The sequence below is a fragment of the Sceloporus occidentalis genome, unplaced genomic scaffold (genome assembly GCF_023333645.1).
Source record: "Sceloporus occidentalis isolate IW3139 unplaced genomic scaffold, rSceOcc1.0.p SCAF_2, whole genome shotgun sequence".
Classification (NCBI taxonomy): domain Eukaryota; kingdom Metazoa; phylum Chordata; class Lepidosauria; order Squamata; family Phrynosomatidae; genus Sceloporus; species Sceloporus occidentalis.
The window spans coordinates 254,106,725-254,134,244 of record NW_028316982.1 but is presented as its reverse complement, the minus strand read 5'-3'; the positions used below and the strand labels follow the sequence as shown (position 1 = coordinate 254,134,244).

Sequence of the window (27,520 nt, the reverse complement as noted above, 5' to 3'; positions counted from 1 at the left end):
AAAATACTAACATTTCTACAAATGAACTGTTATGCTATAACGGTGTGTTACAATTTAAGATAGTCTTTTTTCACAAAGAAAGATTTCATTTATGTCATTCTGTTATTTGAAATATGTTCTTCTGATTTTCATTGAAACAGATTTAATTTTGACCGGTTTACCATCCGTTGTCCAGGTATCCCACCGAATCCCTGTTGACAGCATCCTTCTTGTGACCCGATGAATGCCATTGAGATTTGCAAGACCACATTGATTGAACCACCAGCCTGTTTTTGCGCTAAAGTTACTGCAGCTCTTTATAGACTTCTCTTGAAAAGAACAGACTGGATCACAACCATCGTTGTCCACATCATATGTACTAAAAGGGAATGTATTCTGGTTGTCTTCTTTTCTGTATCCCCGAAATGCATCACCTAATTTGTTTGAGGAAACAAAAAGTTAAGGGAAGGGACAGGGAAATACAAGACAATAGAAGATTAAGCTAACATGACCATGATTTAAGGTAATTGTCTGGTAGTAGGAATGCAAACTCAGATCACATACAAACTACATAGACAGGGGAAGGGAAACAGTATCTGTTAATCAATCATAAATAGGAATGATGTTTCAAAACCTCCATAATGTCACTTTCTGCTTGGGGTACGGTCCTCCTGGTACCATAGACGCAAGAAAGAATTCGTTCTATGCTGCGCATATCGCGTCCGCGGAGTCGCGTCCAGCAGAGCTGTTCAGAGTAGTGAGGGAGCTTACGCAGCTTCCCTCCTCTCTGAACCCTATTTTGGAACCATTCAAGGCCTGCTGCGACCAATTTAACAACTTCTTCGCGGATAAAACCTCTCGGATAAGGGCTGATCTCGACGCCATTATTGGGTCAGAATCCGGTGTAGAGGCCTCCAGAGCTTCCGTGGACTCTATTGTACTGGATCATTTTGAGTCTGTAAGTACCGAGGATGTGGACAAGATCCTTAGAAGCGTAAGGAAGACAACCTGCTCTCTCGATTCCTGTCCCTCATGGTTGGCGGCTCAGGGGTGTGTGGGTGTAACCACCTTGTTACACCAAATTATTAATACATCACTCAGGGATGGGCAATTTCCAACCAGCTTGAAATTGGCCGTAGTGAAACTGCTGATCAAAAAGCCCTCCCTTGACCCCCTGATGCATAGTAATTATCGGCCCGTTTCGCTATTGCCATTTTTGGGAAAGGTGATCGAGAGGGCGGTTGCACTCCAGCTTCAATTGATCTTGGATGATACTGATTATCTAGACCCATTTAAACTGGGTTCCGGGCGGGCTATGGAGTTGAGACTGCCATGGTCACCTTGGTTGATGATCTCCGTCTGGGCATGGACAGGGGTAGCGTGTCCCTGTTAGTGCTCTTGGACATCTCAGCGGCTTTCGATACCATCGACCATGGTATCCTTCTGGAACGCCTGAGAGAGTTAGGAATTGGGGGCACTGCGCTCCAGTGGTTCTGTTCCTACCTCTCGGGCAAATTCCTACCTCTCAGGCAGCTGGGGGACGTGTGCTCCGATAAGAGGGCACTTACATCTGGTGTCCCTCAAGGAGCCATTCTGTCTCCCATGCTATTTAACATTTACATGAAACCGCTGGGAGAGATCATCTGGAGACATGGGGCACGGTGTTATCAGTACGCTGATGACACACAAATATATTTCTCTGTGTCTCCGACTGATGCAGTGACCAGGGATGGCATCTCTCCTCTTGATGCTTGTCTGGACTCGGTAATGGGCTGGATGAGGGAAAACAGACTCAGACTGAATCCAAAGAAAACAGAAGTACTTGTGATAGGTTCCCCAGGTCCAGGTTTGGAGATTTGTCCACCTGTCCTGGACGGGGTCATGCTTCCCCTGAAGGACTCTGTTCGCAGTCTGGGGGTGCTCCTGGACTTGTCGCTTCACCTTACATCTCAGGTGGATGCGACGGCCAGGAGTACCTGTTATCAGCTTCGGTTGATACACCAGCTGCGACCCTACCTGGGCCAGGGGGACCTTGAAACAGTGGTACACGCTCTGGTAACCTCTCGTTTGGATTTCTGCAATGCGCTTTACATGGGGCAACCCTTGTACCAAACCCGGAAGCTTCAACTGGTCCAGAATATGGCAGCAAGGCTGGTCACTGGATGTTCCAGGGCCAGCCATATAACACCAGTACTTAAAGATCTACATTGGCTGCCTATTCGCTTCCGGGCACAATACAAGGTGTTGGTTATCACCTATAAAGCCCTAAATGGCTTGGGCCCAGGGTACTTAGAGGACCGCCTCTCTCCATATAATCCGCCCCGCACTCTCAGATCGGGTGATAAACATCTCCTAAGAGTTCCAGATGCTAGACGAGCCATCACTACACAAAGGGCCTTTTCCACCTCGGCCCCTAAGCTCTGGAACTCGATCCCCGACGAGCTCCGCTCGACCCCCTCCCTAGCCCAATGTAAAAAAGGCAGAAAACGTATCTTTTCAAACAGGCATACCCCCAATAGCCCTGTTGTGATCCCTCTCCCCCTCACCGTTGTTACAACTGCTGCTAGTTTGGAATTGTTATTGTTGTTGTTTTATATAATGTTTTATATAATGTAATTGTAAATTTCTGACAATGTTTTTATTGTAAATTGTATGTTGTTGGATTGCAAAATCCACCATTGTAACCCGCCTTGATCTCTGGAAAGGCGGGCTAGAAATAAAGCTTTTATTATTTATTATTATTATTTATTACTCCTAAGAAATGGTCTTAAAGAGCAATCATCTTCTCACTGCCCTATCTAACACTGATCTCTTTTTCTGTATGCACAGATATGTTCTTGGTAGTTATCTTAAAATAACAGAGACCCGGAACAGACGGGCCAAATGCACCGATTTTAGGGTTAGGAACTGCGCATCAACCACACGGTCCCTAACCAGCCATTTTGACGTAAGCAACACGCACCATCCGCACATCACTGCACACTGCTTACGTCATGAGTGCACCATTGGTGCACTAGTGATGTCTGCCCGTTGGCACAAAAAGAACATGTTTTGGGGGGGTTCTTTTTACTCCAGATGGACGCCGCGCGGTCTGGTGGCTGTGGCATCCCTCTGGAGGGAAAAAGGCCGCCGGCAGGCCATCCTTTTGGGGCAGTCTATCCCATGCCATAGTTCTCTTCTCTCAAAGAACTGACAGAGCTTATCCATCATGCAGAATGATTCCAAAACCATTAAGGTTTCATACAGAAATTTCTAGGACTCAGTCCAGATATAATACTGGCATAGCCAAAAGAAAAAAAGGGGCAGGAGGGAGAAGTAGTCCTGGCAATGTTCTGGATCTATCTATCTATCTATCTATCTATCTATCTATCTATCTATCTATCTATCTACCTACCTACCTACCTACCTACCTACCTAATTTATTTAAACTTGCCCTAAATCAAAAGGCCCCAGGATGGCAAACAAGTAAAAATCAACCCTAACAGTTCAAAACAATTTAAAACAATAAAGGTAATTTCAATAGACTAAAAACATTAAACACACTAACACATTAAAGCAGGTTCAAAAGATTAAAACAGTTTTAAAAACTTATGCATAGCATTTGAAAGGAATTAGTGGAGCCCTAAGACTTTAGCCAACAGTCATGTTCTTATTTTGTGCCAACATTGACAGCAATCATGCCTCCAAGGGTGGGGGTGGGGGCACTCCACAATGAAATTTGTCTGCAATCCTCAAATTTCTACTTAAAATGTTGCTAGAGAAAGCCATTTATTACAAGTAACTCGTTATTTCTGGGGGCTGCTGAAAGGATACAAGAAAATAATAGTTGCACACTGGGTGAACAGCTTATTCCTCCAGCCTTTGGCACACCACTTCAATAAGTTTTTTCATTTTAACATTCTGTAAATTGCTGATATTTTTTTTCCATAGAGCCCATCACTGCACCTGTGTGCTGATTCTTAACACGGCTTGCTTAAACTATATCTTATCAAGTTTTTAAAACATGTTTATTATTTATCAGAGTTATATGCCTCAAACTAAATTTAAAAATCATTTATACAATTAGCAATTGCATGCATCACTTTTAAAAAATAAATTAGGGGGGGGGGGGTAAACTGGGACCCTGGGGATGGATATAAAGGGTATTCCCCACACTATGGTCCAGGTAAGATTGGGGAGGTTGTTCATACATTGTGTATGTGTACGTGTACTAAAGCTAGGGTCCCAGACTGGTCCAGCCACCCCTGGGGGTGGGAGATAATATGAGAGAGGGAGAAAGAGAGCAGAACATAATTTGGGCATTTTGAAACAAAGGAGGTGGGAAAGAATAAAAAAGGACCTGGGAACATTTTAGCAATTTCTTTCAAAATACAGAATCTACGCTAAAGTTATTTCCCCTCTATTTTCTTTCCTTCCATTTGCAGAAACGTTCATTTTAAACATATGTTGCACTGGGCTTCCACAACTTACCAGCATTTCCAGAATAACGTCCTAGGTGTATTTTAAAGGAGCATAGTTCATCTTCTAACCAAAAGTTGTCATACGATGCATATGCATACATGTCATCTTCAGACTCCAAGCCCACATAAAGCATGAAACTGGCTGTTTTCTGGTTTACTATGTGGAAAATTTTTCTGAGCCCAAGCCAAAATTCCGCTATAAACAGAATTGAAATAATCTTTATGAGACGCGAAGACTTACCCCATTCCATGTTACCCCTCAGCCTATTGTGAATCCATACCCAACAAAATAATGATCTGAAGCTTTCACTGTAAGTTCAACAACTCTCTGGAGTTTATCACACAAAGGAGATCGGGAGTTTATCCTGTGAACATCCCGGAAAAATCGCATACGTACTTATAAGAAACAATTTCACACAATGTCGCACAAAACTCGCCATTAAAGTGGTCACAAAGAAGCATTAACACAAATCTTTTTACTTTCGAGATTTCAGCAACAATGCATTTCCAATATCACTTTATTTGAACAATTGCGTGTGATAATTATTCACACAATTATTCGTCATTTTCACTTTATTTGTAGGATGCTTTAAATGCACTTTAATCTCTCTTTAATGCCAAAATTAGCTCCAGTGTGATAATCTCCTCTGTCGCTATAAAAAGTGGGAAATATCCACACATTATACTGAAAAGGTTTAAAAAAAAAAGGGAATGGAAACTCACAAACCTGTGGACCTCTTGTGGAGTCATAAACATTTTAAAAAACCACGAAATTTTCAAATAAGAAAAAGTGTGTGTACATTGTGCTTCCAAAGGCTGTCTTTTGCAGTCCTTGACCCCTCCAGACTTCCCAATTTGCCATTTTGGCCCTTTTTCTGGTGAGGCAAAGGCATACTGCCTCTCCTGGCAGTCCCTAAGAATGACAATTCATCATTTCAGTAGGCTATAGATTTTAGGATAAACAGATCAAGTTTATCTCAGACCCTGTGATGTCAAGGCAAAAAAAATCTGAGACCTAAGGATGACCTCCTCTTGTGATATCACAGGAGCTGGGCCCTATTGTTGTAATGGTAATACAAGGACCACACTTGGTGTTGCCTTTAAGCATGTACACACACTTTTCAGGACAGCACTGTTGCCCTGTGATTTTTCCCCTTTGTTCTGAAGACTGGAGAAAGAGAGGCCAAGCCTTGAGATCTAGGTACCCTAGTAGTCACACACACACACAAAATGTAACATTTTAAAATACTATTTTTTTAAGCCAGTAGTGGCATTTTTTGTAAACCACTTAGTACAGCTTAGTACAGCAGTAAGTGGTATAGAAATGTACTTGCTATTGCTATTTTTGGCAGCCCAATTCAAACTGCCCCCTATCTGCCACAATTGTCCACTCCAATATATACAGATTACTAGTGAACTAGGAGACTCCTAGCACTTCCTCACTATTCATATCCTTCTAACCAGTACTTAGGGAAAGTATGGTTAGAACTGCATTTCCCAGAATCTTTCAGTCAGCTCTTGCTTCACCTGCAATTGTTCCAGTCACTTCCTTCACCTGCAATTGTTCCAATTTCTATCCTTTCAGATAGAAAAAAAACCCTTCTTCCTTCCAGCTCAGCAACTGGTCACTCTCCCCATGTTTCTTCTTTATCTATTCAGTCTCAGCTTCAGTTGCTGAGCTCTTCTGGTTCCAGTTGTGATACACAAATGATGCAACACTAGGTTCCTTGTGATGCTCCTTCTATAAGCTTCACAACACATTTGAATGTCCAACCTAATGGGGCTGGGGCGACTGGGGACTAGTCTACATATATGAATTGGTGCACATTTTCAATGGTTGTCTTTACTTTTCTGCATGAATTCACATCCATTTGCATCTAATCACCCTCCCTCTGCCAAAATGCACAACCATCTGAATGCATGCAGACAGACGGCCACATGTGCCTTAATGCACATTTCCGTGGATTTCAGTGGATACTCTAGGAAAAAACGTGAAAGCTTTTTCCTGTGGAGTTTAAGGAGTTTTTCAAACCTACCCCAGGCAAAAAGCCTGAACATATGTGAATCATATATAGCTGGATGATATTGTATTTGACTGGAACAAGGGGTATTTTGATCATACGGACTAGTCCTGGGTTTCTTTAAAAAGAAATAAACACAGACGACAAAACAACTTGGCACCTGAAAGATCACCAAAGCCATCCAGATAGTCAGACCATGTCCTCTGAAATTCAACTATCCCCTCTGTTCTCTTCTGAATCACTGTCCATCCTCCACCTCTAAAATCCATCTCACATAGTACCTAAAATGAACAAGTGGGAGAGAAGAATCATTTGATAAAACCCCCAGGAATGAAGCTCATGTATCATTTTATCTTCCTAAACCAAACCACAGACATTTTTAGTGTGCATTTGAACACAGTTTGACTTTCAGCTTTGCAGAGTAATTAGCAATTTCCTCTACTAATCTAGTTTAACAAGATCTTTGGGAGACTGGTTTATTTAAGCCAGCTGCCACTTTTCCCAAGGCAGCTGCTTCTGCTGAAAAATCTTATCTGCTTAGGAATGGGAGCTATTATACAAAACAGGGATTGATATCGTTCAGCCTTCCATATATTGCTGGGCTGCAAGTTCCACCAACCCTAGACAGCACAGCCAATGCTGAGAAATTCTGGGTACTGCAGTCCAACAACATCTGGAGGGTTGCTTGATTCCCACTGCTGGTACAGAGCTATTATGCTGGATCTGGAATTTTCAAAGTTTTAGAATGCTCAAGAGCTCAACCTAAGATGCAACTAATGTGGCATTTATAGTCCAAGTGTCATATGGCTGTTTTGTCAAATCTTAAAAAAAAAAAATCTTGTCAGGCTGCTGTAATTGTATACACAACTCTCAAATACCTTTGAGTCTACACAGAAAAAAGTAATTTTTCAAAGACTTGTAGGGGGAGTTTCCAAGCCAGTTGTGGATATATTTACCATGAAACAAATGTCACAAAACTTCCAGATCACAGTGAAGTATCTCTAGGCATCACTGCACAAGTCATCAGTTTTAGTGGAAATAAATGAACTCAGAACATACCAATTCTGTGTCTGGAACAGCACTTTGAATTAAAAAGAGCTGGAAAGGATTGGTAGTGGAGGGCTAAAGGTTTAGGTAGGTATAAGATTAGAAAGGATCTTCTCTCCTCCTGTGATAACAGCAGGAATGTTAAGTTGAATATGGTTAGGTTTGATTGAAGGGTTTCTGTTGTATATATATATTCTTCCTTTTTAATGTTTGATTTACTAGTTTAAAATGTATTAATGTATGTTTATTTTGTATATAAGAAGCTTGTGTTTTTGTATTGTATTGTCCTTTTGTAAGTATTGTCTTTTTAATAATAAAATTATTTTAAAAATTAAAAAAAAAAGAATTAAAAAGTCAAATGTGGATTCAGAAAAGAAGGGATACATTATCTATAGAAACTTGAGTCCCAATTTTGGGAGAAAGGTGGGATATAAATAAATATAGTAATAATACTAACAATAAAATTATGATCAACCCTATATCAGTACCATGCAGTGTTTTGTTTTATTTTAAAATGCCCCTGCAAGGTTCTACGCTTTTTGTGGAAACATTTATTGAAAATGACAAATATTTATGACAGTCAGAGAAGATCTACCTGTCAGAAATGTAAAATTGCTAATCTGTCAAATAGTGTGGATAGGCTCTATACTGGAAGTCAAGTCTGGTCTATATTGCAATCACTGTTAGGGGTAGAAACCAAGATTGTATAAACCAAAGAGTTCAATTGCAGTATTTCTTTCTCTGGTTTTGATCATTCTTTTCCCTCCCTTCACTTTTTGAATTCCTTTCAACCTTTAAATCAGCCTTCTGCAATATTGTACCTTACATGTATTTTGGACTACAATTTCCATCAACCCTTCTCTGCATTGGAAGTGATTTGGCTGATGAATATTATAGTCTAAATATTTGGAGTTAACTAGATTTGGAAAGGCTGTATGAGACTATCTCACTTTAGGTTATGAAAACAAGCCAAGTGATGTAATAATTCATGGTTTATTAGGACAAGATAAAAGACAGCATAAACAAAGCCATTAGTTTGATGTTAATTAGTTAATTGGTTAATTTAATTAGTTGATTTAATAAGTTGATTAGTTAATTTGCATGTTTTAATATATTGTCTAATTAAAACATAATATTCTTGTTTGCTGTTTTGAGCGTTTATTTATTTTGGGCCTAAATACAATTCTTAGTCCCACCTAGAGTAGACCCACTGAATCAAATGCATCAATTGCTGAATTGTCATGGAACCCCTATTTAAATGACATTGATTTATTGGGTCTACTGTAGTTGGGAGTATCAATAGATTTGGGCCTACAGATTTATCTACTTTGGCCAGTATGCTCTAAATAAATGCTGATTATAACTACCCCCCCCCCTTTCTCATTTGTGTCAATGCCCTATCTTCTTAACATGTCAGTCACCAATATACCTTAATGTTCCTCCTTTTATGCCATCCTAGAAAAAGAGATATTTACTAAAGCTTGACAGCACTGCCTTCTTCATTTGAGCATCTTAGGCAAAACCAAAGGTCTTCTCAGTTATGGACAGTTTGTTTCTGCTTGACAAATAGAGAAGAGGAGAAACATTTTCTAACAACATCCTTCCCCCATTTTATGGCACATTATTCCTAAGGACTATATATTTCTTACAGCCTTCAGATATGCACACATACACACACCACCTTCCATGGCTGGCACCAGTCCTTTTGTAACATCACCCCAATTTTATTTTCAGAATTAACTGCTCCTCCTTGGTCATTATAAATTATACAGACGTAGTTATATGTTGATTCTTGATCCCTGGCCAGTATGATAAACAAACATCTCCACTTATTTGATGACTTCAACTTTTGTGACGCTTCACACTAATTTCTCAATATTGGATTTTTAAAAAAGAAATGTTGAAGCTAAATTAACATTCTTGTTACTTCATATGTGCATATTGAAATATAGTATGATTTATGCACTCTGAACTCCACCAAGCATAAATTAAAAAAAAGAAAAGAAAACCAGGAACACCCCAGTCCAAATTAAACTATTTAACAGTCCAGTGCTATGTGTATCTTCTCAGAAAGAAACCCCACTGAATTCACCAACACCGATCCACCAAATATTGGTAGTATCACTACATTATAGCAAAACCTCTGCACCTTTAAAACAAGATGCACAGAGGATCTTAAGCTGACTCAAACTTCCTGGATAACTGTAGATCCCTTTAGCCTAAAAACAAGTTGCATGCTCCCTTTGCACCTTGTTTAAATATAAAAGTGTAGCTTTTTGCCACCACTGAAGTTTAGTGGGATAGCAACAAATTGGGTGATCCAGGATAATAAAAATAGACATGGGGCTGCATGTGGCCAACGGGAATCTGCTGTCCACCCCAGTCAAGAGTGGGCTATGGGGTTGAGACTGCCATGGTCACCTTAGTCGATGATCTCCGTCTGGGCATGGACAGGGGAAGCATGTCCCTGTTAGTGCTTTTGGATATCTCAGCGGCTTTCGATACCATTGACCATGGTATCCTTCTGGAACGCCTGAGGGAGTTGGGTATCGGGGGCACTGCGCTCCAGTGGTTCCGCTCCTACCTCTCGGGTAGATTCCAGATGGTGCAGCTGGGGGACGTCTGCTCCGATAAGAGGGAACTGACATCTGGTGTCCCTCAGGGAGCCATTCTGTCTCCCATGCTATTTAACATTTACATGAAACCGTTGGGAGAGATCATCCGGAGATACGGGGCGTGGTGTTATCAGTACGCTGATGACACCCAAATTTGTTTCTCTGTGTCTCCGACTGATGTAGTGACTAGGGATGGCGTCTCTCCTCTAAATGCCTGCTTGGAGTCGGTAATGGGCTGGATGAGGGAAAACAAACTCAGTTGAATCCAGAAAAAACGGAAGTACTGGTTATAGGTTCCCCGAGTCCGGGCGGTGAGATTTGCCATCCTGTCCTGAACGGGGTCACGCTCCCCTTGAAGGACTCGGTTCGCAGCTTGGGAGTGCTCCTGGACACGTCGCTCCAGCTGTCATCTCAGGTGGATGCGGCAGTCAGGAGCGCTTGTTATCAGCTTCGGCTGATATGCCAGCTGCGCCCCTACCTGGACCGGAGGGACCTTGAAACTGTAGTACATGCTCTGGTAACCTCTCGATTGGATTTCTGCAACGCGCTCTACATGGGGCAACCCTTGTACCAAACCCGGAAGCTACAGTTAGTGCAAAATATGGCAGCGAGACTGGTCGCTGGGTGTTCCAGGTCAGATCATATAACAACAATCCTGAAAGATCTTCATTGGCTGCCTATGCGCTTCCGGGCTCAATACATGGTGTTGGTTATGACCTATAAAGCCCCAAATGGCTTGGGCCCAGGGTACTTGGAGGACCACCTCTCCCCATATAATCCGCCCCGCTCACTTAGGTCAGCAGGGAAGAATCTGCTAGAGGTCCCAACTGCACATTATGCAAGGACCTCACAACAGGCCTTTTCCATCTCGGCCCCAAGATTATGGAATAATCTTCCAGATGAGCTCCACTCCACCACATCTTTAGATACTTTTAAGAAGAACCTTAAGACCTTCTTCTTTTCTCAAGCCTTCCCCCCATGAGATGTTACTTCATGTTTCACCCCCTTGGTTTGACGACCTTGTGATGTTTATGGATTTCCCCACTCAGCTGAACCTGTTGCTTTTATTGTTATTGTGACTGTTTTTAGATACTATTTTAATTGTTTTTATCTTGATGTTTTTTTACTTAAACTTGTACACCGCTTTGATCAAAAATTGGAAAAGCGGGATATAAATAAACTTATTATTATTATTATTATTATTATTATTATTATTATTAAAATATGGAATATGGTGGCAACAGGACTAATTCCCTGCCCTACTTTTCAGTCACCAAATACTGGCTGCAGCATTGTTGCCAAAGGCTCTGGCAGTTTAGACTTGAGTAATAAACCACGTTTTATATCTTGTGTTCTAACCACACAGTCTTTGTCTTAAAGATATGGATGACACAACTAAAAACTTTTTTTCTTTTTTAGTCTTTATTAGACTCACAGGGCTGATCTGACCAAAACAACAATCTTGGACAAAGCCCAGGAGGTTTTTTGTTTTGCTTTTTTAAAATTTGGCAGTTCAGATCTTTGAGACCATTTCCATGTTGCTGTGACAAACATCCCTGGTAGCAAAATTAAAAGCGTACTGAGTTTCAGCAGCAAATCTACCAAAAAGCCCTGGTGGTGCAGTGGTTAAATGCTAGTATTGCAGCCACTCGCTCACAAACCACAAGGTTGTGAGTTCAATCCCAGCCAGGGGCTCAGGGTCAACTCAGCCTGTCATCTTTCCGTGGTGGCTAAAATGAGTATCCAGCTTGATGGAGGCAATGAGCTTACAGTTGTAAAAAGCTTAGAGACCACAGCATGGTATGAAGTGGTATATCAATGAAGTTGCTATTGCTAAAAAATGTACTAATTTTAGGAAAAGACGGCTTTTGAAACACCAGTAAAAATCTAATCATCTCTGCATATTTACATTCACTTCGTTTGCAACATTTTGTGCAACTGTCCAGTGTGACTATACAGGTTGAGTCTCTCTTATCCAGAATGTTTTCATAGGTGGCTGACATAGTGACATCTTTATTTTCTGATGGTTAAATGTACACACACTTTATTCCATGCACAAAATTATTAAAAATAATATGTATAAAATTACCATAAGGTTATGTGTATAAAGCACATATGATAAATAAATGTTGTGTTTAGACTTGGGTCCTATCTCTAAGATATTGCATTATGTATATATATGCAAATACAGGTATTCCAAAAATTTTTTTTAAAAAATCCTAAATATGGAACACTTCTGATCCCAAGCATTTAGGGTAATGTTCTTACCAAAACCAACAAATAATAGGTGTAATAGATTAATTTATGATAACTTTCTCCCCACCCTATGTGGATGATAGGTTGCCTTGATAATGTATAAGTTGCCACTGGTAAAATGTGGACATTTTAGAATATACTTGCTTCCAAGGTACATCCAAGAAAACAAGTGACCCATGTACTGAGGTTAAAATATTGGTAGCTGTTCTAAGTAACATTTTGAAGGGATCAAAATTATACCCTAGCTAAAGGGATGTGATTGCTTCGACGCTGACCTTTGAAAATAGACACATAGGCACAATTTTCAAATGAAGAGTACACATCAAAAATATCATTACCTCAAAGGGGTAACTTGATCCTTCTGGATGGATTATGTAGAGGCCACTTGGAGTTTTTGTAACAGAGCCAATCGTATCTTTAATATCGCTGCAGTCCAAACCTGTAGGACAGTAGCAGCAGAGGACACTCAGGTTCATGTTTGTATACAAAAAGCAAACAAGACAAACTGAGTTAACCTTTTCTCTGCCAGACACTTTTCCTCTGACCCTGACTCCACTCTCCAGCTATGATTCCTAACCAGGATTTTATAGTAGCATTGCCAGGTTTTCAAAATAGCAGTAAGAGACAGTCAAAATTCATAATATGCAAGGTTGATAATGAGGTAGTAGCTATTAACAAGTTTCTGTTCTAAATTCCAAATGAAAGTATTGATTTCATTTAACCTAACCATGTATTTCTTTGCAAAATTAACACATTGTTCACATTCATAAATTATATAGTGCACATAATTTCTGTTGGTTTGTTGTTGTTTTTTTGGAAACTCATTCAGTCTCTATAAAAGAAAAAAAAATTCTAATCCTCAAATAGGAGACATCCTATATAATAATGGACACCTCCCAGCCCTATAAGGAACAACCTTTTTGACCCATTATAATAAGGGATGCTTGGCAACCCTATTTCATACCCCTGTGTATGATACAAATAGGGATTTGCAATACAAGGGACTGAGACTGCACCTGCTGGAGAAAGTAGCTGTCAGCAAAAGGGTTAAGTACCATCTCTTCTTGCTTATTCTGTGCTGTAAATTCCCCTCTCCAAAGTCTCATGTTACATATAAACATAGTACATGATGTTTACTATGTCCCACAGACTCTTAAGCCAGAAATAAGTGATGGGTGGTTGGTTTTCCAGTTTACCTCATATTTGCATCAATCTATATTTCTTCAATTTCCCCAGAGAATTCATAGAAAAAAGTGAGAGGCTCCAAGTAAGCTCATAAAGTTGTACGCCAAGGGAGCTTACTGCCAACAACTGCTTAGCTTTCTGATTTCCCCTTTCCCCAATATTTATTTCAGCAATGGGACACGTGTGGAGTTTTCTATATCCAACATTAATAGTACCTGGAATAGTTCCACTGAAATCAGTGGCAGTTACACTAGTTGTTACTAACAGATTCCAGTGATTTTCCATTTGTTCAAGGTAAGTATTTATCTTTAAGGTCTGCTGGTTTTCTAGCTACTCAAAAGCACCGCAAATTAAAATACCACTGCCTCAGTACTTAATGCAGGGGTAGGCACATGGCCCATTTCAATATTCACAGGGAGAGGACTGGGTTCTGGCAGTGGGGGGATGGTAAAAAAAGAAGAATTACAATTCCTGTAGCAGTTACCTTCTAAAGAAAGGTGCTGGGCACTGATTTAGTACATGCATGTGCTTTTTGTTGGCAAAACTAGAAATAAGGTTCCAGTTACTTTCAGTTTAAGGGGAAAAAATAAAATAATAAATTTCTGAAAAGGGTGGAATATGCGGGTCCTTGTAAGGCAAAACTAGCCTCCAGACTCACTGGAGTCGCCTGCCTCTGGTTTAATGGGATGAGCTGGATTTGTTTGTTTATTGAAAAACTTGTCATACTGCCCTTCTTTGAACTCAACTTGAGGGCAGTTTAGGGTTGTTGTTTTTTTAAAAAATGCAATTTAAAACATTGCAGGCTGCATGGCTTCAGTCCTAAACTAACTTCCTAAGGCTAAGTTCTGAATAAAAATTCTGTTAACTGCCACAGAAGTTTTGTTGTTGTGTGCCTTCAAGATGTTGCTGACTAATAGTGACTCCACATTCACCCAATCACGAGGTTTTCTTGACAAGATTTGTTCAGGAAGGTTTGCCATAGTTGAGGCTGAGTGTGACTTGCCCAAGGCACTCAATAGGTTTATATGACCAAATAGGGATTTGAACTGGTTTGCCAGAATCCTAGGTCAACACTCAAGGCAACATATTACACTGGCTCTCAACATAAAAATGATCAGGACTAGTACTAGGGCCATTATATGGAGAAATATATAATCTTTGAGATGGATTTTATTCACAGGAAGCTGCAGATAAGAAATAGCGATACTGAATACATAAAGAAGAAAATAGGCAGTTTGAAGAATCAAACTTGACATTAGTATGCAACAACACAAAGGGTATCATTGTTTCACCTTGATGGTGTGGAATCCAACACTTTTAAATAGTTACTGCCAAATCAAGAGTAACAAACTAATCTCCTACCATTATTTTTTTACCCTGCCTTTCCAGTAGCATTACACTGCTCCAAGAGCAATTTTGGAGATTACTACAGGCAGCTTTTAAACCATGATTACAGCCAAGTTTTGGCAATATTGCATGACAACACGTCTGACCCATAGTTGATGTGTCCCCAAAGCATGGTTAGGGCACCCTCTTCATTGACAGGGAAACATGTTAGTATGCTCCCCATCACACTAGTCTTCACATGAGAAACATTTCTGTCAGAGCAGTTGCAATATTAGCAGTTGTGTAGTATCACTCTCTCCTCCTCTCCCCTATCCCCTCCCCTTCATTATTCCCAATAAGACTGATTCCCTCTTTTTTTTTCCTATTTCTTGTTCTTTTAAAAATGTAAACAGCAGTAGAGGAGCTCTGGAATTGCATGAAAAAGTGAAAATAAAAATACATTTTAAAACCCCCTGAAAAGCAGGCTGGATAGGGCATGGGGGGGAAGGAGTTGGATTTAAGGGGGAGTGCGATGACAAAAGCAGCCCCAGTCACATGGCTGACAAGCCATGTGATCATGGCTATTTTGAAACCAGTATGTTTCCACGTTTTTTAAACTGATGTGATTGCAGTTAGAATGGGGCTGGCACACTAATGTAATACTGGCAGAAACAGTATTTACCATGCGACTGAACAGCTCGATGAGGAAATACATCAATTGGTTTTCTAGACATGTCTGCATTTAAAGCCATGACCCGACTCATAAGTTCATTGACCTGTGTGTTTATAAAAGAAAAAAAATTAAGTATCCTCAGCATGATTGCCTAATATCTGTTCACAATGGTATTGTTTATAATTAGGACTAAGGCTGGTTCTGGATTTTGCTGCCTGAAGTCATGCAAGTCAAGAAGCATAGTATTCACAACTACATTTTGCCTCATAGAAGGACAGAAACTCATTTTTAAAAATTTAATATCTTGCCTTATTCCCAATATACAGACTCAAGGTGGTTAACAGCAAATTTAAAACAATGCAATTCTTTAAAAATACAAAAACATTTTAAAATATAAATATAATGTTTAAAAACAATTAAACAATTGTAAAAGTTAAAAACATTACACATTCAAAATATTAAAATGTATTTAAAAATTATATACAAACCTTGACATCTGAATTAGACAGCATTTAAAAGCCCAACTGTTGTCAGTTTGAAAAATCTGACTGCACAAAAATGTCTTTACCTGTCGCCAATAGCTAATAATTTGCTGCCCCTTAATGATATTACCAATCTGCTGTCTGAGACAATCGCCTTATCTAATGGTAGGGCTGCTATCCCTGACTATAAGAGAAGGCAATAGTTTGGTTTTCACAGCACTAATAAATAACCAGACATTAACTTTGAAGACCTCTAGTACAAGCTCTTTTTTTTTTCAAGGTACTCACTAAATGTGTAAACTAGATGGTGAGATTTAATTTCATTGAAGAAAATTATTCAATAATATGAGTATTGTACAGACTGGGGGAAAATACAACTATTTGTCCCAACTACACTTGTTGGTATGTGGCTCTAAGCCAACTCCAGTTTATGTCCTTTCACACTACACAGCTATAGTGATATGATTCCAATTTAACTGCCATGGTCGCATCCTATGGAAACTTGAGGTTTGTAATCTGATGAGCACTATAGCGCTCTTGCTGTGAAGTTCTAAATCCATCTTCCTAAACTGAAAATCACAGAATTTCATGAAATCAAACCATGGCAGCTAAAATGGAATCGTAGTACTATAATTCTGTAGTGTGAAAGGGTTTTCTTGGCAAAGCTTTATTCAGAGAAAGTGTGTTTCATTCATTCATTCATTCATTCCCTGGTCTTCAGCCACAAAGGCTCTCAGAGCAGCTTACAAATTGTTAAAAATGACTTGAAGTATATCATTGCCTTCATCTGAGTATGAGAGTGTGACTTGTCCAAGGTCATTAAGTTGGTTTCCAGAATCCTAGTCCAGCACTGAAACCACTACACTACGATGGCTCCTCACATTAGAATAGACCCACTACATTAATAGAACCTTGAATTATAACCCTTTATGTGATTCATTGGGACTAACTACTAGACTTACAATGACAACTTTCTACAACTTTTAACTGGAGATACCTGATTGGAAAGATAATCCAGAGAAGATTGATGATCATCCATCATGTTCCGTATCATTTTCTTGGTACTTCTTGCATATTCAATTAGTGAATTCTGCAAATTCCCTTTGAACATACAGATTAGCAATTGTTTAAAAAGTAGTTAAAATAATGCAAGAAAATGCAACCAAGCATGCTTTAGCATTAAAGGATGAGTTAATATTGTGTGAAAACATTATCAGAATAAGCTGTGATCTATGAACTGTGACTAGCCCTATGCATTATTAGCCATGGTAATACTGTTGTAATTTATCAAAGGCTGAATTCATGAAACAACTCACTGTTATCTCAGTCTTATAGAGTGGGTCCTCCATGTTGGCAGGATGGCAATCCGTGGATTTGACTGCCTGCAGATTCCATGCCGCATATTCTTCAGTATGACGTATCTATGCGTACATCATCACCACTGAATAATATGGGGCACAATCATGTGTGATTTTTGCAATCTGCAGGAGGGGGGTGGAAATGAACCCACACAGACTGGAAGGATAATAATAATAATAATAATAATAATAATAATAATAATAATAATTTGTTTTATTTATATACCGCTATTCCAAAGATCACAGTGGTGAACAGCAAGTAAGCTAATTAGCAAGTAAGCTAATTTGCCCCCAACAGTCTGGGTACTCATGCTCTGTATTCCCCACTGATGACACTAATGACCAACCTGAATTATTTTAAAGGTTACTGAGATAATGAAGCTCTGATGTTTTCATTAGAGAACTATTTCTAAATAACTGTTTTGTACAGAACTGTGCATCTGTTGATTACTCTCTGAGAAATGTATGAACTCTTTCTATTGAAAGGTACGGAGCTGAAATAAAAGTATACATACGGCACATGTATTTTTTTTCTTCACTTAACATTTTAGCTTGAAAATCACATGGCACATTGCATTTTTTCTTCTCTTTTAAAGTGTCTACAGATAGGTTTTTTGTTCCTGGGCTGGATGCTTCTTCTGCAGTAGTTGCTGTGGAAGCCTCCTGTAATACAAAACCATAGAAAATCTGTTCAGCCTGTAGATAAACTAGCCTTGCATTTTAATAAGTCAAATGGCAACAAAAATTATCACTGCAAAGAAATGTGAAAAAGCAATACTTAACCCATTCCATTTCCCCCTAGTGTATATGTAAATAAATTATAAATATGAAGAGCACAGTTTTATAAACACACTTGACTCATAGGAAATTGACTTTTTGTCAAGAATACACACGGGTTTGCTGGCCCAGATCAGATGTAATGCAGAAGTGTAGCAATCTTTTATCTGTATCTGATAGAATTAAATTGTAATGAGCCCTGGATATTCTAGTCATCACTGCGCTATTTTACCTTTTGCACACCAGATGAGGAGATTGCAAGTGTTCACTTTCAGTTTTAAACAAATCATAGTCCCATAGAGCAAATCAGGCCTAAATTAATAATAAATAATAATAATAATGTTTATTTATATACCGCTTTTCCAAATTAGATCAAAGCGGTGTACAACAGGAAGTACAATACAAACTCAAAATAAAACATGACAGGCCTCTCTCCCCCTCAAGATGGTGGTTGGAAGGAGGGCTCTTAGTCTTTCAGGCCAGGCCTCTCTCCCCCTCAAGATGGTGGTCGGAAGGAGGGCTTTTCTTCTTTCAGGCAGGCAGTTGGAGCTAGCCTGCCTCTCTCCCCGCAAGATGGTGGCTGAAGGGAGGGCTTTTTCTTCAGTGAAAAATTATCAGTGAAAGTAAGATGTCTAAACTGAAACTATTGTAGTTTGGCCATTTTATAAGAGAATGTGACTCTATGGGAAAAAATGATAAAGCTCAGTACAGTGGAAAGCAGTAGGAAAAGAGAGTTTGCAAGACCTCAACAGGGCTATTGATGCAGTTCTTTCATTCATAAAAACATCATAGGATGAAGTAATATCAAATAAAAACCAAGTTCCCTATGTCCCCTGAACTCTAGGAAAGGTAGTGTGTTTCAGCTTTAGAAAACAAACAACCCAGAATATGAAACCACAGTTTGATTCTGGTTTGTTCTCACTTATGGTTACACAAACTTAGTACCCTGAGTTTATATAATAAGACATACTTTAAATATCCCTTACCTACTCTATGCTGAGGTTTAAAGAATGGATGTTGCTAACCATACATGTATATACTACTTAAACATTATCAAACATGTGATATGCCCACATAAAAATTCTATCAAATTTATTAAAGTCTGAACCTGAAAAATTACCCAAAGTTTCATCAATCCTTTACAGTTGTGCATGCTTAATATGTGATCAGATTAGCGAAAAAGAATTATGGAACCTCCAAATTCTTAAGTTTGGTAACTACCAGAACTTTGAACTGATCAGGTGATCTCTACAATGTGTTTTGAATCCCAGAATCTGTTTGGCCCCTGAACTTGAAAAATTTACTTTTTCAAATGACACTCCCATACCCCTCCCCCCCCCCAAAAAAAAAACCACTGGCTGGGAAGTTCTTGGAGTTATAGTCTAAAAAACTACCTTTGCCATGCTAAGCCCAGAAGACATGACATCATACAGTATTCTGTGAAAATATCAGAATGGGTTCCCTCATCATTCCATGATGAGGCAAAAAGCACAAATAGCCTACATATATTTTAATGAGGCATATAGATTTCCATGGTACAGGGGATGATTTTATATACACAGTTTGATGCCCAACCTTCCAGTCTAGACATGAAATTCTAATGATTACCTTTTAACCCCACATTTTTAGCATAAAAGAAAAGCTAAGCGAAATGGTTAAAAAGGAAAATTATGAACTGTGCAATTTCTTACAGCAATGGAGAATATGCTATCACCTTTCTAAAAATGTATTTTGATATATTTTTTCCTTTCTCATACGCAAAATTATTCAATTAGGAGATTTCCGCAAACACCCACCCAAGACTGAAAGCGTATTCTAACGTGAAACACATTTGCTGGGCATGTAAGCCCCAAGTTAGGTCTGACTAGATATTGTAGGACTGTGATATAAACATTATGTGTGAGATAGAACACACTTGATTGCTTCTGCAGAAATCTGTTTTTCTATCTCCTATTGCTGGCATTGGTGATGTGGCACAAAAATGTAGACAGCACATTTCTCAAAACATAAACCAGTCAGTGTAGAAAGAGCTGGGAGAAAACAGACTCCTGATCAGATTTAAGATGAGCAGAAATAGAGAACCTAGGATTCTTTAAAACACTGAACTCCCCCACATAAAAAAAAGTGGTAAACTACATCTATTGGGCCAGATCTTACAAAGTTTTATTTTAAAAGAATGAAGTATTTAGAAGCCAGAAACTTTTAACTGTCTTAAACATTTATCGTCTTCAACTTTGTATTCAATGTTGTTTTATTTTAATGTTTTTTCTAAACCAAAGCTATTTCCAGAAATTCTGCACAAATCCAGGCTGACTTTTCCAGATTTATGGGGGGAGGGATGCAAAACCATATCAGATTAAAAGGACTGGAATGCTTTTTCTTTTACACAAGTAAAATGTGCAAAACAGTTATTTTGGAATTATCCTGGCATGAAACTAAAAATTAGTCCAGTTATTACAAACACTCATAAAATGAAGAAGCATACTTTTATTAGTGACTTGGTAAAAAGCCTTGTTTTGTCAGTGGCAAAATTCTCTGTAATTTTAGCAGAGCCACTAATTTGCCACTGCAAAACTACAGAAGCTTCAATGAAGTTTTAGCAGTCTTTTCAACAGGTACTCAATAACACTCCCAACCCTCCCCACAAATTGTCAAAAACTGTCTCAAGTCACTCACTATATAATTTATCAGGCAATATGTTGGAAACCTTACCATCGCAGAACATGGCTTGATATTGCCAAATTCAGTATCAGCCCAAATGAGAAATATGACATTTAAGAAGATCAGGGAGGATGCACTGTGGTAGATCATCTCTGAGTTGAAGAAACAGAAAGGTTTCAAAAGATTTCAAAGTGCCTTGGAAAACACTGGCCACTTGCTGAGGAAATCTTGAGTTAAGAATTCAGGAATGTGTACAGCATAAACATTAGCCAGAAAGCCAACCCTTTTATGTCTGAAGTTCAGAAAACTTACATAAATGGTTTTAGCTAATCCATACATGATTTGATTCTCAAAGGAATTATAAACTATTAAATAATTTGATTCCAGATGCAAATATCACTAATGCTGTGCCACTGCTACTTAATTAACATGTGAAAATAACTAACATATTCTTTTTAATAAGTGAAAGTATATCATGTTTCAATGGACTTACCAGGTGTCACCAGATCCGTTTTCTGGCCATAGGCTCTAAGCCTCTGAAGTAGACCACTCTGAAAGATGTATCTGGAGACCCTCTTTGGTTCATTGTGCTTGCCAGCAAACCCATCCATTGTTCCCCCATACCTCTCTTCTCTTCTTCTTCACACAGCTTAAAACAGATGGGAAGCAGAGAAGAAGGAAATATATTAAGGGGACAAGGGATTTTCTTGCTCTTGATCTGGAGGGTCTTACTTCCTTCTTCCCTCTTGTAGTAAGGTGAAGGGAACCACACAAAGAGGGCTCCACCTCTAGCATCTTCAGGGTTTTCCCATTCCCTTTCTCCAAACTGTTTCAAGAAGAGTGGAGGGAAGGGAAAGAGGGCTGGGCAAATTGGTGGGTACAAGCAAATGCAGCCAAGAGGAAAAGATGCCGATTACCAATCCCTTATCCTATTCCAGAGACATTAATTCTAGTGAATAAACACCACAGATCTGACTTCCGGTTTCAGAAACTGATCATCCTGAAACAATCTAAAGCTCAGCACAACTTGCACAAAATAAACAAAACAGCAATGACCTCATTTATGAGTTCCATGTAAGTAATGTAATTTATTTTCTTTGTCAGTGGAAAGACATTTTATAATGAGGAATGCAGCACAATCCAGAAGTGTACGTATTAAAAAACATACACTAAACACTAGATGAACATGTGTTTTGTGGCAATGGCGTTTCCCCCCCTGGCACATTGTAATCTTCAGGGGGATATTTCTCAGGAGAAATGACTGGAATCTCAGCTTAATTGGAAAGAGGCTTTCATTAGGATCATCTCACATTTATGCTCTTAACAAGGATCCTCTCCAGAAATAAATATACATGTATACACATTCTGAGATATACATTTAGATGAACAACTTTGGACTTTGTCAGCAATGTGTCTCTGCAGATTTGTGCCAGTAGCTCACTCTCACACCATTTCTGATTCTGAGAATATACCGTATATATGCAACTATAAGTTGACCTGATGTATAAATCAAGAGCAAGTTTTGGGGTCAAAATCATGGATTTTGATGTGACTTGTGGATAAAACTTAGGGGCATTCAACAAAGGATCTAAACGATGAAGCAAATGAAAACAGTGTCAAAGAACATACAAAATTCCATCAGCCATAATTATTTGTGCTGGATGGATGAGAGAGTAATGAGGTTTGGTGCTTCCAGAACAGATTATACGCTTGCCTTTCACCAGGGAATGGTTCTGTCTTTTAAACAAGAGTTAAGATATAATACTTTCATTGACCCATGGATAAGTCAACTCAGTTTTTCTGGGTCAATTTTGATCTAAATTTCTAGACTTGTACATGAATATATACAGTATAGTTACACTTAAAAATACACACACACACACACACACACTGTGATAAGAGTAGGAAGGACCACAAGGTTCACCTAGTCCAACCTGCTGTCATGCAGGATTTCAGCAGGTGTTGCTTGTCATGCAACGAAGTAACAAGCAACAAATACTGAAATCTCCACTTCTGCACATGCATTACAAGGTACACTACAGATTTCCAATTTTCAACCTGGTAACCCTAAGTTACTTGTAAGTGTTACTTTCCTTAGGTATTTGAGTAGAGCACAAACTTGTTGACAGATGCTTCCATACTGTCAACCCTTCCTGTCAGAAATTTTAACTGTCCCTTAGTGTGTGAGTATATATGTGCCTTGAAGCCACCTGTCATCTTATAGCAACCCCATGAATTTCATAGGGTTTTCTTAGGCAAGGAGTACTCAGAGGTGGCTTTGCCAATTCCTTCCTCTGAAATATACCGTATATACTCGACTATAAGTCGACCTCATATATAAGTCGAGGGCAGGTTTAGGGGGAAAAATAATGGATTTTCACATGACCCTTGGGTAAGTCGAGGGTGAAACTTTGGGACATGCAACAATGGATCTAAATGATGAAGCAAAGGAAAACAATGCCAAAGAACCTACAAAATTATGGCAAGCATAACTGTTTTGGCTCACACTAAAGGCTGGATGGAAGAGAGAATAGATGGAGGTCAGTGCTTCCAGGGCAAATTGCTCTTTTGCTTTTGATCAGGGGTTGGTTCCCTTTTAAATAAGAGTTAAAATATAGAATTAACATCGAACCATGGATAAATCGACCTAGGTTTTTGGGGTCAATTTTTTGACTAAAATTTTCTAGATTTATACATGAGTATATAAGGTAACGTACACCTGGCATTCATTGGAGGTCTCCCATCCAAGTTCTAACCAGGGCTGACCCTCTTCGAAGATCATACAGGATCTGGTTTTGTAGCAAATCACTATTTCTTCAACAGCCAAAGGAGTGACTGTAAAAGGAGAGGAGAAAGCCAGAATCGGAGAAGACTTTTATCAGTTTAAGAAGCAGTTCTGTTCTGGGAATGGTTAGTTAGGATTCAGGCAAAAGAACTTTAACAGAATTCACACTTCTGTTTCATGCTGACAATTGCTTTCTTTCAGTGAGTCTCAAAGGTGCTACAAGATCTCTTCATGTACTGATTCTAGAGACTAACACGGCTATAGCCTTGAATTCTACAACTATGGAAAGCACCAAATTTAGCCGAATGGAATGGAAATCCATCGACTTCTTCAAGAAACTTGTCCAGGTACAGACAGACAAATGCTACCAATGTCTTTCAGTTAGTTTCAAAAGTGCTACAAGATGGGAGCAGGTCTAAGAAGAGTTTTGAAAGAAATAACAGTTTATTTTTTTCTGAGGGTTCCAAAAGGAAACTGAATAAGAAACACCTTGTTACTACTGAAGCACTGTACTGATGTAACTATATGATCTGAAACAACCTTGAAATGACACAGTCTTGCTTGTAAATAAAGTTATTGTTCGTTTTAAGAAGAGAGTGGCCTGAATTAATTTATAATAATAAGTCTCATAGACATCATGTTACCAATAATAAAATGCATGTGATAAGAGGGCACTGGGAACCCCATCCCTAATTCATTTAATAGAAAAATGTATTAAGGGTGACACTGAAGCAAGTGTCAGGACCAATGGTCAAGGGATGTTTCTCAGGTAAAAGATGAGCCTTGGAGCATCGGCAGGAAGAACCCTGTTGGTCTTCAAGATATTTAGGCCCTTATGGTGTGTGCGCATGCGTCTTCAAGTTGCCTGTCAACTTATGGTGAACCCAGGATTTTCATAGTGTTTTCTTAGGCAAGGACTGTCCAGGGGTGGTCTTGCCAGATCTTTCCTCTGAAATACAGCCTACAGCACTTGCTATTCTTTGGCAATCTCCCATCAAAGTACTAACCAGGGATGACTCTGCTTAGCTTCCAACAACGTATTGCTGTTTTGAAAACCTGGCTACTCTACCCTCAAAACCATCCATTCTGAGCTGCAGCCTTGTTGTTTTTAGCTACAGTCAAGTCAACCTCAATTTACAGCGACCCTATGAATGAAAGACCTCCAAGTCATCCTACCATCAAGAGCCCTGCTCAGGTCTTGCAGACTCAGGGCCTGAGTCTATCCATCGGGAATGCAGTCTTCCTCTCTTTCCTACCGCCTTCTACCTTAATATGGATCACTCTTTTCAAGCGAGTCATGTCTTCTCATGAAATGTCCAGTTAAAGCAGTCTCAAAGTGGATTACTTCCGCAGTGTGTTTTGGACCTAAGACAAACTTCAATAAAGACAAACAGGTAGTATTCATGTTACGTAGCTGAGATGTTTATTAGTCACGTTGAAACATAAATTCTGATCACGTTGCCTAAGCGCTAAGCAAGAGAAGGTTTGGGGCACAGGAAGAGCTCAGGAAAGCTAGGATTCGCCATCTTGGAAGAAGGAAGGCAAAGGCGTGGGATCATTAAGGTGATTTGGACATATAAAAACTGATTACAATTTAACAGTGTGGAGATTAATTGTATAGAACATATGTTAATTGAACCAACTGATATATTAATTGATTTAAAGTGAAGGGATTGAAGTATATATTGTTGGGCTCAATAACTGCTTGAAAATTTGAAGTTTTCGATTCAGTTTAGGATTTGGAAAAGGAAATTAATACTTCCATAACGGCTTTGGGTTTTAAAAAAGTGACGCAGTTCACTGCATTTCCTCATATTAAAAATACAGTAAATAAATATAAACAAAACAAAACAACCTCTGAAGAAAGTTGCCAACAAAAAAAGGAAGGATATAAATAAACATAATAATAATAATAATAATAATAATAAATTATTTAAAAATAAACTAATACAAAAATACAAAAAATACAAACAATAACAATAAATTATTTAAAAATACAGTAAATAAACATAAAAACCCCCAAAGCAACCTCTGAAGAAAGTTGCCAAGAAGAAAAAAGGCGGGATATAAATAAAATTAATAATTAATTATTAAAAACAGAATACAAAAATATAATAATAAATTAATAAAACACACAGTGAATAAATATAAAAGGTGGGGTATAAATAAACATAACAATAATAATAATAAATTATTAAAAATACATTAAATAAATATAAACACGCAAACAAACAAAGACAGCTCTGAAGAAACTGGCCCACAAGGATGGGTCCCCGGCGTTAAGGCCTCCATAGTCATAAAGGAAGGCACTCGGCAGCCACAAGAACACACTGATGCTGATGCTGCTGCTTCCTAGTCCCTCCCGAGCCTCGCCCGCCATTTTGTCGGCCGCCATTCCGCTGCTCCTCCTCCTGCTCCTCCTGCTCCTCCTGCTGCTGCTGGCTCTGTCTCTCTCCCTGCCTCCGTCGCCCTTGGCTCCCGTTGCGAAGGAAGCGGCGTCGCCGGTTGCTACGATGGCGCCCGGACGCTGTGGGGGAGGCGGAGGCGGCGGCGCGGGGCTTCCAGGCCTCCCTCACAGCCTCCTCCGCCGCCGCCGCCGCCTCGGGCTCTGAGGGGGAATCGAAGCGGGAAGAGGCCTGGGGCGGGATGAAGAGGAGGCCTGGGGCGGCGACGGCGGAGGGCTGAGCGGTTCATGGATGGAGCTCGGAGGCGGCAGCAGCAACAACGGCAGCGGCAGCGGCGGCAGCGGCCCTTATAGCAGCTCTGCCAGGGAGCAGCAGCAGCAGCAGCAGGGATGGAAGGGCTCCGCCGGCGGCGGCGGCGGCGACGACGGGGAAGGCGCCACTGCCGGCCCCGGCCCCGGCCCCGGCCCCGGCTGGAGGAAGGGCCGCTCCCTGGCCGCCTTCTTCCCTTCCTCGTATCCTCCTCAGATGGGCCTCGCCCAGAGGGAAGGCATGCCTGGCCACAGCGAAGCACTGGGGAAGGCTTGCCCATAGAGATCACTAGGGAAGACTTCTCCATAGGGAGGAGGCATAGGGGAATGCTTGCCCGCCCATAGGGAGACATGGCAGGAGATCATCAGGGAATTCTTGCCCATAAGGAAAGATATGGGGATACTAGCCCATAGGGAAGCATAGGAGAATACTAGCCCATAGGGAATGATTTATGGATTCCCTTTTGGGTGTGGAATGTTTGAGCAAGCCAGCCTCCTTTGTCTCTTTGGGCAAGTATTCCCCAATGGCTCTCTTTGGGCAAGGATGCTTTCTCTGTGGGCAGAATCCCATAGCACTCAGCCCTGGCAGTCAAAGGGGCATCCAGCTGCATTATTTCCACAGTGGAGATGCAGCCCAGAGAGTGGGTTTTTTTTTAGGGGGGGGGGGTGAGGGGGTTGGGGAAAGGTCTGACTACATTCTGCTATTCTGTATTTTGTGTTTATGTGTGTGGGGTTTTTTTTTACTTTGTATTTTAGTTTTGCAATTTAGTACATTATTGAAATGGTTATAAATGTTTTATTCTGTTTGTAAAAAGCCATGTACATGGATGGCATTATATAAACAAGGGCAGGAAACAGCAGTAAGCGGAGAGTGAGGGTGCGTCTTTGTTGTTGTGTGCCTCCAAGTCATTTTTTTACTTATGGTGAGCCTTAGGCAACCCTATTATAAGGTTTTCATGGTGAGTTTCTTCAGATAGGTTTTGCCATTGCCATCTCCTGCGGCTGAGAGAGTGTGACTTGCCCAAGGCCACCCAGCGGGTTTTTATGCTCAAGTACAATAACCAGACATCCTCCTTTTCCAGGGCATGTCCTGTATTTCAACCTTCTGCCCAGGAGGATTTCCAAACTGTCCTCCAATTTGAGCATGACTAAGAAGCCATTACTTTTTTATTCACATTCATG

General features: G+C 39.8%; 2 protein-coding genes across 6 annotated transcripts in view; one reads left to right on the top strand and one right to left on the bottom strand.

Annotated features, from left to right (window-relative positions):
- On the bottom strand, nt 1-25,334 carry ANGPTL5 (angiopoietin like 5). Of its 2 annotated transcripts, none has more exons than XM_089512774.1 (8): nt 20,892-21,030; nt 17,918-18,065; nt 17,042-17,145; nt 15,572-15,665; nt 12,717-12,817; nt 6,621-6,741; nt 4,450-4,635; nt 1-413 (listed from the first exon to the last, which is right to left on the bottom strand). In XM_089512774.1, exons 1-8 carry the CDS (start codon nt 20,988-20,990, stop codon nt 103-105), a joined length of 1,164 nt encoding a protein of 387 aa, XP_089368900.1. In that variant the 5' UTR covers nt 20,991-21,030; the 3' UTR covers nt 1-102. The 2 variants fall into 2 exon arrangements, with proteins under 2 accessions (XP_089368900.1, XP_089368899.1); XM_089512773.1 differs by lacking the exon at nt 20,892-21,030 and adding an exon at nt 24,892-25,334 and having other exon boundaries at nt 3-413.
- A 743-nt stretch (nt 25,335-26,077) lies between these two features.
- Nucleotides 26,078-27,520, top strand: part of CEP126 (centrosomal protein 126) — a 36,922-nt gene continuing 35,479 nt past the window's right edge. For all 4 annotated transcript variants that reach the window (XM_089512772.1, XM_089512769.1, XM_089512768.1 and 1 more), the window contains exon 1: nt 26,078-26,542. In XM_089512772.1, the coding sequence (XP_089368898.1) occupies nt 26,322-26,542 (221 nt within the window). In that variant the 5' untranslated portion in view covers nt 26,078-26,321. The remainder of the gene's footprint in view (nt 26,543-27,520) is intronic.